The following is a 13667-nucleotide window of genomic DNA, read 5'->3' on the forward strand; positions in this document are numbered from 1 at the left end:
TATCCTAATCTATTTTCAGAAATTTGCTGCAATTCTGGAGTTGAAGATTCTAGGAAACTAAATGAACTCAATGAACTCATTATCAAAAACCAATCCAGTTAGGGTAACAAGACCAATCATCCTGATCGAAAACATAGCTGATTAAGCCAACAGAGCTTGTCCTCCTCTCCTATTCATTTCTTCCTAGACTCATTTCTACCTATTCAAATTCCATTCGTATTTTATTACTGAGCATAAACTTCAAGTCACCTATGTGATTTTAGAGAAATTCTGAAACAACTCACATTAGTTTCTACCCTCATTTGAATTCCCAAACAGGGTATATAATGTCCACATATTTTTTTCACTCAATCATGTACAGTCCTTACATTGCTATCATCTAGCTGTTAATTGTTCATTTAATAAATTATCTGGATCTTACATTCTAGCCAAAGGAAAAAACATTTAGATAGCATTTACTATGTGCTAGTTACTTTTCTAGGCACTTCACATGTATTATTTCTTTTAATCCTCTCAACGACTTGTGAAGAAGGAGTAATATTATCATCTTCATTTTAAATTTCTAGAAGCTGAGGCACAGAAGTTAAGTGCCCAGGGGCACAAAGACAATCTGGTTCTAGAATTTGTGTACGTAGCCATCATGCTAGGCTGTCTCTGCACATACATGTGGTCTCTCCAACAAGATTATAAACCACTTTATGAACAACAGTTTCTTCCACATTGCCTAAGTAACTACAGTACTGATCATGAAGCTGGAAAGAACCTCAGATGATCAGTGTGAACACCAGCAAGGTTAATCATAGAGCTGAATAATTTTTTAAACTACAGCTTAGTCCTACTACAGTATTATGCTACTATATTGTAATTAGTCTTTCCAATAATGCTAATTAGCTTATGATTTTACATTTTAGTAAATTATCTATTTTTATCCTGCCTGATTTCAGAAGAAAAAAATTCAGTTATTTTCCTTCTTTAATTCTTATAATTCTCTATTGCCCATGTTGGTAGAGGTTTTTAAGGTCTTATGACTTATCTACCAGTTCCTGAACTGCTGACTGAAGTATATTTGAGAAATTCCTTGATAAGACTACACTCTCCATTACAGAACAGTCTTGTACTCCTACTTCTCAATAACTATAATAACATCACCATGCTTCTATAATTCTTCTCTTTAAGCATTTTGTATTCAAAACTGTCTTAAAATTGATAAATCAGGAAAAAGTAGTGATAGATCAAGAATCCAATTAACATTGCTGCTGATTTATACGAGTAAATATTTTGACCTGAATCACAGTTTTTTCAGTAAATTTGGATGAAAACTTTAATGATGAAAGAGGACTTCATAAATGTGGTTAACTAAAACACTGTAACACTTAGTACTCCCTTATCTTAGGTCAAAATTATCTAAGGTGAAATTATCTGAGGATAGCACAGTGGGAGGAGTAAAGTTAGAAGTTACAATTTATACTTATTAACACATTCTTTCAAAATCAAAACACCTTAAAGATATAATATATACCCAATGTTAAACTAGGCAGTGAGGTTACAGCAAAAAATATTATCAAACATTTCTATAATCTAAGGACTTTGAATCTGTAATCCATTATTTTAGGATTTTAAGAAGTAGAAAAAATTCTTGTGGTTACTTGCTTTTTTGATGTCAATAATAATTTACACTGTCCATGATATATCAAAGCTCATTTTGTATGTGTGTGTGAGAAGAAAAGTTACAATGTACAAGCGTATGAGAATATTGTCTTCAAGTTTTAAAATGAGTTTAGTGCCACCAAGTGGTTATGCTATACATAGTACAAAATTAATAAAAAACAGAAAAAAAATTTTTTTAAGTGTATAGCCATTCATTCATTCATTCATTCATTCATTCAAATAATACTTAACTGAGCAACTACTATGTGCCGGACATTGTAATAAATGCTGAATAGTGAATAAGAAAGATGTGGTCCTTGTCCTCATAAATCTCACATAAAAATAATCTTATATATAGTCAAATAAAGTTCTATTTGAAAGAACTTTAACTCATGTCACAAAAAATCTATTGCAGTATGAACTATTTAGGTAGTTCTCAACTTTAAAAGTCATGTTTTTTTTTTTTTTGAGACGGAGTCTAGCTCTGTCTCCCAGGCTGGAGTGCAGTGGCCGGATCTCAGCTCACTGCAAGCTCCGCCTGCCGGGTTTACGTCATTCTCCTGCCTCAGCCTCCCGAGTAGCTGGGACTACAAGCACCCACCACCTCGCCCAGATAGTTTTTTGTATTTTTTAGTAGAGATGAGGTTTCACCGTGTTAGCCAGGATGGTCTAGATCTCCTGACCTCGTGATCCGCCCGTCTCGGCCTCCCAAAGTGCTGGGATTACAGGCTTGAGCCACCGCGCCCGGCCAACTTTAAAAATCTTTAGCTTATTCTAAGTGTCCTATTTTAACTCTCGCTTTTAAGGTATTTTAAAATAAAGCAGTAGAGTTCAATAGAAATGAGGCTACAGCACAGGATCTCAAGGAGGACTGACCCAGAACCTTAAGAATTTGGTTTGAATTCCTTTGCCAGGATATATAGTCTTTAGTTAATCAGGACACTTCTACTCCCTATTTCTTACACACAATCCAATTCACACATTCATGATGACAATCTGATATTGAAGGCATTTGATTTTGTAATCCCCAGACTAGAGAATAATTTCTTTTCAAAGCTTATACAAAAGAAGAGTAGATGTCCGGAGGGATAATATAAAAATAGCTTAAAGTACTGCCTATATAAATTATAGTCAATCAAAAAACAAGCAAGGGGAAAGGATTCCCTATTTAATAAATTATGTTGGAAAAACTGGCTAGCCATATGCAGAAAACTGAAACTGGACCCCTTCCTTACACCATATACAAAAATTAACTCAAGACGGATTAAAATTTTAAGAGTAAGACCTAAAACCATAAAAACCCTAGAAGAAAACCTAGGCAATACGATTCAGGATATAGGCATGGGCAGACTTCATGACTAAAACACCAAAAGCAATTGCAACAAAAAACAAAATTGACAAATGGGGATCCAATTAAACTGAAGAGCTTCTGCACAGCAAAAGAAACTATCATTGGAGTGAACAGGCAACCTACAGAATGGAAGAAAATTTTTGCAATCTATCCATCTGAAAAAGGGCTAATATCCAGAATATACAAGGAACTTAAACAAATATAGAAGAAAAAAACAACCCCATCAGAAAGTAGACGAAGTATATGAACAGACACTTTTCAAAAGAAGACATTTATGCGGCCAAAAAACATATGAAAGAAAGCTCATCATCTCTAGTCATTAGAGACATGCAAATCAAAACCACAATGAGATACCATCTCACGCCAGTTAGAATGGTGATCATTTAAAGTCAGGAAACAACAGATACTGAAGAGGATGTGGAGAAATAGGAAAGCTTTTACATTGTTGGTGGGAGTGTAAATTACTTCAACCATTGTGGAAGACAGTGTGGCAATTCCTCAAGGATCTGGAACTAGAAATACCATTTGACCCACCAATCCCATTACTGGGTATATACCCAAAGAATTACAAATCATTACTATAAAGACACATGCACACATATGCTTACTGCAGCACTATTCACAATAGCAAAGACTTGGAACCAACCCAAATGTCCATCAATGTTAGACCACTTATATACCATGGACTACTATGCAGCCATAAAAAAGGATGAGTTCATGTCCTTTGTGGGGACATGGAGGAAGCTGGAAACCATCATTCTCAGTAAACTAACACAGGAATTCTCAGTAAACTAACACAGGAATAGAAAACCAAACATTCTCAGTAAACTAACACAGGAATTCTCAGTAAACTAACACAGGAATAGAAAACCAAACACTGCATGTTCTCACTCGTAAGTGGGAGTTGAACACTGAGAACCACTGAGTGCGAACCACTCAGTGAGAACACTGAGGAATAGAAAACCAAATACCGCATGTTCTCACTTGTAAGTGGGAGTTGAACAATGAGAACATATGGGCACAGGGAGGCGGGTGAGGGGCTAGGGGAGGGATAGCATTAGGAGAAATACCTAATGTAGATGATGGGTTGATGAGTGCAGTAAACCACCATGGCACATGTATACCTGTGTAACAAACCTGCACATTCTGCACATGTATCCCAGAACTTAAAGTATACAAAATATATACATATATATTAAGTTAAACACAAAAAAATTATTGTCAATCTTCATTGAGTCATAGCTACTGCAATATAAATTCATAAATTTTTAATTTTTTTAATAGTCAAGGAAAAAGTTTGAGATTGTAACAGTAGCTTTCCCACAAGAAAGTGATACTGAAAAAAATATAAATGTTTTGCTCATGAAGACTCTATAAAGAAAGATACACAGAAAAAAGGGATGAACACCAGAAAAATAAAATAGTAAAGGAAAAAATCATTTTATACTGGAGTATCAGAGAAAGTTTTTTTACGAATGTGAAATTTTAATAGGGGTTTGAAAGTTTGGTAGGAACTAGAGAATAGAGAAGTAAATTCATTTTAAAAAGTGAGAACAGTTTGAACAAAAGAACAAATTAAGATGTTTGATGTGCTTGTTGTTCAAGTGAGAGTCTTGTTTATAAAAAGGGTTGCTCTTGAGACTTTTCAGAGTATCCAAGGACCATACCTGCTTAGCAAAAAATATCGTGTCAAGTCGGGAGTCCTGAACCACAGAGCCTGCTGGTTCTTCTCCTGGCTGCCACTTGAAAAGAAAAATTAACCCATGAACTGGCCTATAAAACAAAATACAAATTAGTGACAAACCCTGCTCCTTTCATAATACATTGTTAATCTATAAAATGTTGTCAGTTATTTAACAAATATAATGCAAATGAAGTAAATATAGGAAATTTTAAAAGATCACTATTGCCATTCATAGTCACTAGGCTATTGCCTCAGAAGACACTAATACAACTTAAAATTATATCAGTTAAAATAAAATTATAGTGAAAGGTTTACTCTCAAATCTGTAGACTATTCATTTCTACCCAATATCACCTCAATTAAAAAAATAAGAATACAGTAAAACCAGAAGCTGGTTGAACTCCAAAATATATAAAGTTCATGTAACATGTTTATAGATAAATGGCTGATAGCATATATTCTCTATATTAAATATAGGAAGTAACCTTCATATATTATTCATGAAAAATCCTCATATTGCAGTATGAATTGATGCTACCATCCCATACATAATGAAATCATCCACTTTCCTAAAGAAACTGTTTTTGAGCACAAAACATTAAATCACTACTTTGAAATTCCTTCTAGTCTATCTATCACAACTGCCTCCCACTCCACAAAAAAACTTTTCCTGTCCTCAGAGCTGGGTGTGTTGTCTCAAGCCTGTAATTCCAGCACTTTGGGAGGCTAAGGCGGGCAGATTACTTGAGGCCAGGAGTTTGAGACCAGCCTGGACAACATAGTGAAACCACATCTCTACTAAAAAAACAAAAACAAAACAAAGAAATTAGCCAGGCCTGGCAAAGCGCGCCTGTAATCCCAGATACTTGGGAGGCTGAGGCAGAAAAATCACTTGAACCCGGGAGGCAAAGGTTGCAGTGAGCTGAGATCACACCACTGCACTCCAACATAGGTGACACAGTGAGACAGTTTAAAACAAACAAACAAACAAAAACCAAAACTTCCTCCTTTTTATTTGATTCAATTTTATTTTAGACACGGGTTCTCACTATGTTGCCTGGGCTGGACTTGAGCTCCTGGGCTCAAGTATCTCCCCGCCTCAACCTCCTGAGTAGCTACAACTACAAGCATACGCCACCATGTGTGGCTCCTATCTTTTTAAAGACAGTTCAAATGACGCATTTTTAATTAACCTTCCCTGATGTTAGCCACAAATGATCTCATTTCATCTAAGGTGACTGCTCTTTTTACGGGGAGGAGAAAGGTAGGAAGAAGAAAACTACCTATCTCCTTCTTACTATTAACAACAGTTGGCATATCCCTAAGTTCCTATTTTCCTTTTTTTTTTTTTTTTTTTTTTTTTTTTTGAGACGGAGTCTCGCTCTGTCGCCCGGGCTGGAGTGCGGTGGCGGGATCTCAGCTCACTGCAAGCTCCGCCTCCCGGGTTTACGCCATTCTCCTGCCTCAGCCTCCCGAGTAGCTGGGACTACAGGTGCCCGCCACCTCGCCCGGCTAGTTTTTTGTATTTTTTAGTAGAGACGGGGTTTCACAGTGTTAGCCAGGATGGTCTAGATCTCCTGACCTCGTGATCCGCCCGTCTCGGCCTCCCAAAGTGCTGGGATTACAGGCTTGAGCCACCGCGCCCGGCCCCTATTTTCCCTTTTAAAAGATTATTCCGGCCGGGCGCGGTGGCTCAAGCCTGTAATCCCAGCACTTTGGGAGGCCGAGACGGGCGGATCACGAGGTCAGGAGATCGAGACCATCCTGGCTAATACGGTGAAACCCCGTCTCTACTAAAGAATACAAAAAACTAGCCGGGCGACGAGGCGGGCACCTGTAGTCCCAGCTACTTGGGAGGCAGAGGCAGGAGAATGGCGTGAACCCGGGAGGCGGAGCTTGCAGTGAGCTGAGATCCGGCCACCGCACTCCAGCCCGGGCGACAGAGCCAGACTCCGTCTCAAAAAAAAAAAAAAAAAAAAAAAGATTATTCCTTGACCCTATTCCAAGACTCCAAGTCTCCCAGCAGTGAAAATTCCTCTAGCCCTCCATTTGCAGACAAAGGGTCAATGTTTGAGGGCATGGTGGTTAGGGGTAAGGAGAAGTTAAGAGAGGTGATTCTGGTCAGAAAGATGGGGGAAGGATAAAAGCTGTTTCTGGCATCAACATTTGGAACTTTAAATATAACTTTCCCAAGAGGCAATGTGATAGTGTGTAGGCAAGTTCTGGATTATTATAAATATACATTATGTACTAAATATGCTTTAGTACACTGACCTATTGTTCTTGCTTTTTATGTTAAATGTGTTTCATGTTCTAACACTATTGATATATGACGGAATTTTGTTAAAAAAAAAAAAAAAATTCAGCCAACCAGTACTTTGTGGATATGGAACTACAGAGACTTAGGTTTGACTCCCTTGCAAGTTACCTATCAGCCTCAGGTTCTTGGTTATAAAAAGAGAATAATAATATCTATCTCACAGGATTGAACAGACTTAAAGGACATAACTTATTAAACCTAGAGTAATTCAAGTAAAATAAACAAACAAATCTGAATATCCTTTAAGTTTGCTAAAGAAGATACATATTATTAACACAACTAAAATTATACTTACTTTAATTTTTCAAAATTCTCAGGCTCTAAACTCCATATTTCTTCTACTTGGGCTCCTCGGCAACCTGAAATAATAAATTATTCTCTTCAGTAAACAGAATAATTCATTTTTTCCTTCAACATGAAATAAAATATTAACTAAAGGAAATGCAAGACATGACAAAACAAAATGGTAAAACCAATAAAGCTCACAGCCAAATCTCATTACTTCCTTTAATATATCCCAATTATTTATAGTGGGAGTATATTTATAATTTAAAAAATTTCAAGAGTTTATTTTCATTGAATTACCACTCTATGACGGTTCCTTCTCTCTCTCTCAATCTCTGGCTCCTCTATCCACTCTTTTCACTCAACTGTTCCATTTCTCCAGCTCTGTCTTTAGCCCTGTATTATTATTATTTTTTTCTTACTGTATACTTTTTTTTCTGGGAAAGTAAATAACTACCACTTAAGAGTAACTGTCAAATATTTCAAATACATCTTTAGTTCTGATCCTTATCCTGAATTCCAACTGTATATTTTCAACTACTTCAGAGTCACGTCTCCTCCTCCCCTCCCAAATGTCTTTCTAGGACAGCAGTTCTCAACTAGGGTGATTTTGCTCCCCAGGGAACATTTGGCAATGATAGGCCTTTTTTTTTTTTTTAAATTGTCATTATTTTCACTGGTGGGGGGGGTAGGGGACATGCTACTAGCATCTATTTGGTAGAGGCCAGGGATGCTGATAGATATCCTGCATTGCACAGGACAACCCCTGACAACAAAGGAATACCTGGCCCAAAATATCAACAGTGCCAAGGTTCAGAATCTGCTCTAGCATATGGTAGTAATAGTGTAGTGGTTAAGAGTTTGGCCTCCAAACTGCCAGAGTTTGAATCCTGGCTCCTACATTTACTAGGAATATAGCCATTTAACCTCTCCATTCCTCACCCTCATAGAGTTGTTTGGAGGAATTAATGAGATAATGTAGAAGATAAATTTAATTCAGTGCCCAGCACACTTTAAGGGTCCACTAACTATTAGCCAGTATTATTATCACAATACAAAAAACAACCATATTTACCAAAGTTTTCTATGTCCTCTACATAAAGTGCTTTAAATGTCTTTTCTCTAATCTCTGCAAAGTAAGAATTTAATGCGAGAGGCTTGGATATAAATCAGTTTGTCTATATTCATTCACTATAGCTAGTGTGTGCCAGAAAACTAACTAAAACCCACATCAGGTTTCAAAGTCTGGGTGCTTTCTAATTTTTCAGATTATTTTCAAGTAAAAGCTAGAGAAGCCTTTAGAATCCTGCAAAAAACAGTGATTACAAAAGAAAAAAAAGTTGGGTAAACTAACAATGTTACTGGGCATTCATGCCATTCTGTGCCTCAGTTTGCTCTATTCAGCAAATATCTATGAAGTGCCCATTCTGGTATTAAAGATATATGTATAAAGAGAGTTACTACATGGTTTGTGGTAGAGGAGAACCAGAAAAAAATCTGAATATCTAGCAACAGATTAAGAATAATAGACATTCACACATATCAAATTAGATAAAAACCTTATAAATGTAAACCTATGTTTCTATCAGTGTCAAGAAGGGCATGGAAGGATGTTAATGCAACTGTTAACACTGGTTACTTCTATTGGAAATAAAAAAACAGGCCAAACATTAAACCATTCTACATCATACCACAACAACAAAAAAAGTACACTGAATAAAAGTGCCTCAAAGCCTTCTGCACAGGTAGAATTTCAAGTAGCGACACTGCTTAAAGAATTTACCAGTGAATCCACCTTGGCTAGAATTTCTTTGTGGGAAAATTTTAAACTACGATTTCCATTTCTTTAATAAATACAGGGCATATACTGGTTATCTATTTCTTAAGTGAACATTGGCAATTTGTGTCTTTAAAGGAATTTATACATTTCATCTAAATTGTCAAATTTATTGGCATAAAATTGTTCATAATATTATTTTTAGTATCTGTAGCATCTGTAGTGATGTCACCTCTCTCATTCCTACACTGAAATACAGGAACATTTCTTTTTTCTGATCAGTCTGGCTACAGTGATTCTATTGATCTTCCCCAAAAAACAGCTCTTAGTTTCATGTATTTTCTCCATTTTTTTCCTCTTTTCTGTTCCACTAATTTCAACTGCGATCTTTATTATTTCCTTACTTTATCATCTGCTTACTTTGGGTTTAGTGTGCTCTCGTCTTCTACTTTCTTATAATAAAATGAAAGCTGGGGTCATTGGTTTGTTGTAAGAAAAATGAATCCAGTCCCCATCACTCTATCTTGACTGTAACCAAATGTTTATAGCTTCTGTTTTTATTAACAGACCATCACAGTTTGTTTTGGCACACATTTGTTATTATGTATGGACCATACCAATTAAAAGTACAGTTCTGCTCCACCAGTTTCTTAATTTAAAGATACTACATTCCACCAAACTCTGTATTTACATACTTACTGCATCTACCATTCATTTCCCTTTCAATGATGGAACTTTTGAAATGAATTTATGACAGCATTCACAATACAGATATTTCATTTTTGAAAGAATCAATAGCCAAAAGCTTTTTTAAATGTATAAATTGAGTGAAAAAAATGAAAATGATGGAAATAATTGGAATAAATTGATTTTCTCTTTGAAGCATCCGATGGTGACATAAAACTACCATCATTTAACTTTTTGCAGGTTCTTCTGCTAATGAAGCCAATTTATTAATAGCTACTGCTTTTTCATATGTGCATGTACAGAAGATGATTTTATATATCATTCTTTTGTGCATGATCTCCAATTTTTCTGCACATATGAAATTGAAGGAGTAAACAAACTTACCTAGTACAACATTTCTGAAAGTTAACTTTAACATATTGTTAAGGTTTTGAGGGTGAAATATATTGCTAAATCTGCAGACATGTCAAACTCAGTGTCTGTCCAAATCTGAATCCATTTTCTTGTCCATCAAGCCTGCTTTTCACTTGTAATTGCGTTTCACCAGCCTAGAAACCAGGGAGTTATTTTTGCCTCTTTTTTCCCCAACGTCTAGTAAGCAGTCCTTTTGATTTTTTTTCTCTCATGTAGGAGTAATATACTACCACTCAACCTCTACTGTAAGGTTGGCAGCCCTGAGAACTCCTTTTTTAATTTAGCATGTTATGGATGTATTTCTGCTCCCAAAGGAATGAAGAGCAGACATTTCCACATGCAACTGCTGATTTAAATATAGCAAACTTATTGAATCTAACTCCTCCTTCCTAACCCACTAGTTTAGCCAGTCATCTTGGACTCCAACCATTTTAAGAGATGTCTAGCTTCCCTCACTTTATTCCAACCTGCCCTGCACACTTACAAGCACAATAAACCTTAATTATGAATGTCATTTCAGCATTAAAATATATTTGATAGGTAAATCCCCAGTCACTACAGGGTAATTCAAACTATACAACATGAGATACAATCTGGCCTCGGTTTATCTTTTCAGTTTCAGATCCAAATAAATATTCCTCCAGTCTGTTACATTATGTTCTAGTCACTTTGCTAGCTGTTCGCTAAGCATATACTTTAACATCACTACTGTTTATGTTTTTCCTTCTGCCTGTGCTCCTCCACGACCTGTGTACTTATATCATTTTGTACATACTCTAATATAGCAATTAACACACCATATTATAGTCTATCAATTCTTCAAAACAGCAGTTATGGTTTATTCACATGGAAATTATCCAATCCTTGGCTGGGAGCAGAGGCTCACGCCTGTAATCCCAGCAGTTTGGGAGGCCGAGTTGGGTGGATCACGAGGTCAGGAGCTCGAGACCAGCGTGGCCAGCATGGTGAAACCCTGTCTCTACTAAAAATAGAAAAAAATTACCCGGCCTGGTGGCGCGTGCCTGTAATCCCAGCTACTCGGGAGGCTGAGGTAGAAAAATCGCTTGACCCCGAGAGATGGAGTTTGCAGTGAGCCAAGATCGCGCCACTGCACTCCAGCCTGGGCGACAGAGTGAGATTCTGTCTCAAAAAAAAAAAAAAAAAAAAAGAAAAGAAAATTTCCCAATCCTTACCACTGTGCCTGAGATACAGATGAACAACATATGCTTGATAAATGACACTCCAAATATTAAGCTATGTACAATAGGCAATATCTACATCAACGTTTGCTATACCGCGTGAAAGTTTTAATATCGTAGAATCAGTAATACTTGGGAAATGTAACAGATAAAAACGTACTGTCCAAAGAGACTAAGAAGATAAATAGGGAGGGATAAAAAGTCAAATGTGCTGATTATTTAGGACGGAAAGCATTAAACACAGCCAGAGAGAAACTGTGAGGAAAGCATGTGGCCTCTAGTCTAGAACACTAGCTCAAGAAAACTCACTTCACCGGAAGCCAGAAATGAGCAGAGAGCGGAACCAGTGAAGTGGCCTTTCAGGCCCACGCAGTCGGCGTGTGTGGACGTCCCGAAGAGCTATTCACACATTCAGGGCGTTCTGCTTTGAGTAACCAGAATCTCGAGTTCCTGGGCGGCCTAGGCCGCAGACACCTCACCCTTGAGAAGGCACACCCTAGGGTAGCTTCTGCAGGACTAATGGCCTGAGCAATGCACTTGACCACACCAGCCCGGGATAAGGTGCGCGCCGCAGAGAAGGGGCAGTGGAAACGACAGTATGTGCTTTAAGAGCTTGGGGAGGGAGGGTCCTCAAGTCAATTACAGGATTTGGGTGCCAGGTCCTGAGGATGAGGATATAGCAGGCACAAGACAGACACGATCCTTGCCCTCGTGGTGTGGCTCTTCAAATTACTGTGGAAACGACTGTCTCGAGCTGAGGGCAGAAAACCTACATTTCCCCCACCCGGACTCCAGGTTCCTGAAGTCACCTCTCCAGATGCGAGGCGGCGGTGGCCGCAGGGAACCACTCCATGCCCAGCTTGGGCCTCCTCCCATGACCCCAGCCCAGGACGGTCCCCTTGGTTCTCACCGAATCCTTTAATGAGCTCGGTGAAGACCCCGGGGTCGCTTTCCATGAGGCACCACTCCCCAGCATTGCCCGTCATGGCCCCGGCCACACACCGCCCCGATCCACCTCTCGCTCTTGGCCGCCCCCCGCACCAGCTGCGGCCAGCCACAGATCTCAGCAAACCCGCCGCCGAGCTCGTCCACCACACGTCACCCCGCCTACTTCCCGACAGCCTCCGGGCGCCGTCACCTGCAGCGCGACGGAGCGCGCGAGGACGCTCTAGCCACCCTAGAGACATCGAAACTCTTCCCAGGCCTTGCAGCACCCGTAGCGGATTCGGAAGGGCTGGGGCCTGAGAAGAAAGGGCGGAGATTCAGAGCGCCGCAGGAGGTAACATCCGGGATCCTCGCCCCACTGGGGCGGAGGCGGGGCAAAAGAAGAGGGGCGGGACTCGTTCCCGGGAACCGAACCTGGAATTCCCCGGCGGCAGTGGGGCGGTTGCTGTCGCTGTCGCTGCCTATCGGTCTGCCGTCTCTTGTCGTTTCCCAGCGCTGCGCAGGACTTCTCCTGGCGGCGCTGCGGGTCCAGGTGGGGGGGGTCGGCTGCCAGGCACAGGTGAGGACATTGCGGGAAGCCGGCTGGGAGCCTTTTGTGCTGTGTGAGCGGCCCCAGGGAAGCGCAAAGTCTGACCAGTCCTCCATGTCTCTCACCCGCATCCCAGGGGCTGAGGCTGGGCAAACGCCGCGAAACTATCGCTCTTCCCCGCCTCGCTTCCGCGCCTGCCCACCCTGGGAAACGGAACCAGCATCGCGGTAGGGACATCCTCGCTAGGCCTGGCCGGACCATTCCTGAGGGTGGGCCCTTTCCGAAGCCGGACCGCTCCTACTTGTCGGCATCGCTCCCCGCAGGCCGACGTCGAGAGGGCCTGCTTTACTCCTCCTCTTTCTCCTCCTCCCGCGGCTTCTGCGCGGAGAGGCGTCGCCCGGGATCTGGGTTTTGGAAGAAGGATCTTTGTGGGAAGAGAAGGCGAATTTATCACAGAGGGAATACGAGGGAGAGGAGAAAGGTCTGTCCTACAATCCATGGGGCTGCTAGACTGGTGGAAGGGGATGCGATGCATCAAGGGAAAATTAGGTTGAAAACAAATGTCGTGTATTAATCTAAAAACATTTGGAATGATTCTAAAACTGGATGATGAGTTAAAACCCAACATTTACTAAATTGCCCTCATTCAACAGGCTTTCACAGAGTACTATAGTGTTAAGATTGACGTTTTTAAGAGTGTATTTGTTAAAGGCTTTAAGTGTATATTTACTCCTTAAAAGCTGCATATTCCAAGAAAGACTTTTGGCTTCCAGCAAAAAAAAAAAAAGTTTTAGTGGATAAAACTCTGACTCCTTCCTTCTCAAATAGG

At 39.7% G+C, this 13667-nt stretch overlaps 2 protein-coding genes and 1 non-coding gene across 25 annotated transcripts in view; 1 reads left to right on the forward strand and 2 right to left on the reverse strand.

Moving 5' to 3' along the window:
- UCHL5 (ubiquitin C-terminal hydrolase L5) overlaps positions 1-13304 on the reverse strand; it is a 37399-nt gene extending 24095 nt beyond the window's left edge. For 13 of the 21 annotated variants that reach the window (XR_004058709.1, XR_004058706.1, XR_004058704.1 and 10 more), the window contains exons 1-4: positions 12724-13180; positions 12275-12605; positions 7298-7361; positions 4666-4771 (exon numbers count right to left, since the gene is read on the reverse strand). Coding sequence is in view for 14 of the 21 variants with exons in the window: in XM_010375554.2 (XP_010373856.2) it covers positions 4666-4771; positions 7298-7361; positions 12275-12605; positions 12724-12969 (747 nt within the window). In the remaining 7 variants the exon portion in view is untranslated. Of the gene's footprint in view, positions 1-4665; positions 4772-7297; positions 7362-12274; positions 12606-12723 lie in introns of all 21 variants that reach the window. The other 8 variants (XM_030935537.1, XM_030935536.1, XM_030935535.1 and 5 more) reach the window with 4 other exon arrangements.
- Positions 10374-10508, reverse strand: LOC115899497. Its single transcript, XR_004059190.1, has one exon. It is a non-coding gene; the product is annotated as a small nucleolar RNA U109 (small nucleolar RNA).
- RO60 (Ro60, Y RNA binding protein) overlaps positions 12628-13667 on the forward strand; it is a 29146-nt gene continuing 28106 nt past the window's right edge. Inside the window, exon 1 of one of the 3 annotated variants that reach the window (XM_030935531.1) lies at positions 12628-12643. The gene's annotated coding sequence lies outside the window, so the exon portion shown is untranslated. Of the gene's footprint in view, positions 12644-12708; positions 12869-12974; positions 13320-13667 lie in introns of those variants that run through there. The other 2 variants (XM_010375549.2, XM_010375548.2) reach the window with 2 other exon arrangements.

Source organism: Rhinopithecus roxellana, chromosome 8 (genome assembly GCF_007565055.1).
Source record: "Rhinopithecus roxellana isolate Shanxi Qingling chromosome 8, ASM756505v1, whole genome shotgun sequence".
NCBI lineage: Eukaryota > Metazoa > Chordata > Mammalia > Primates > Cercopithecidae > Rhinopithecus > Rhinopithecus roxellana.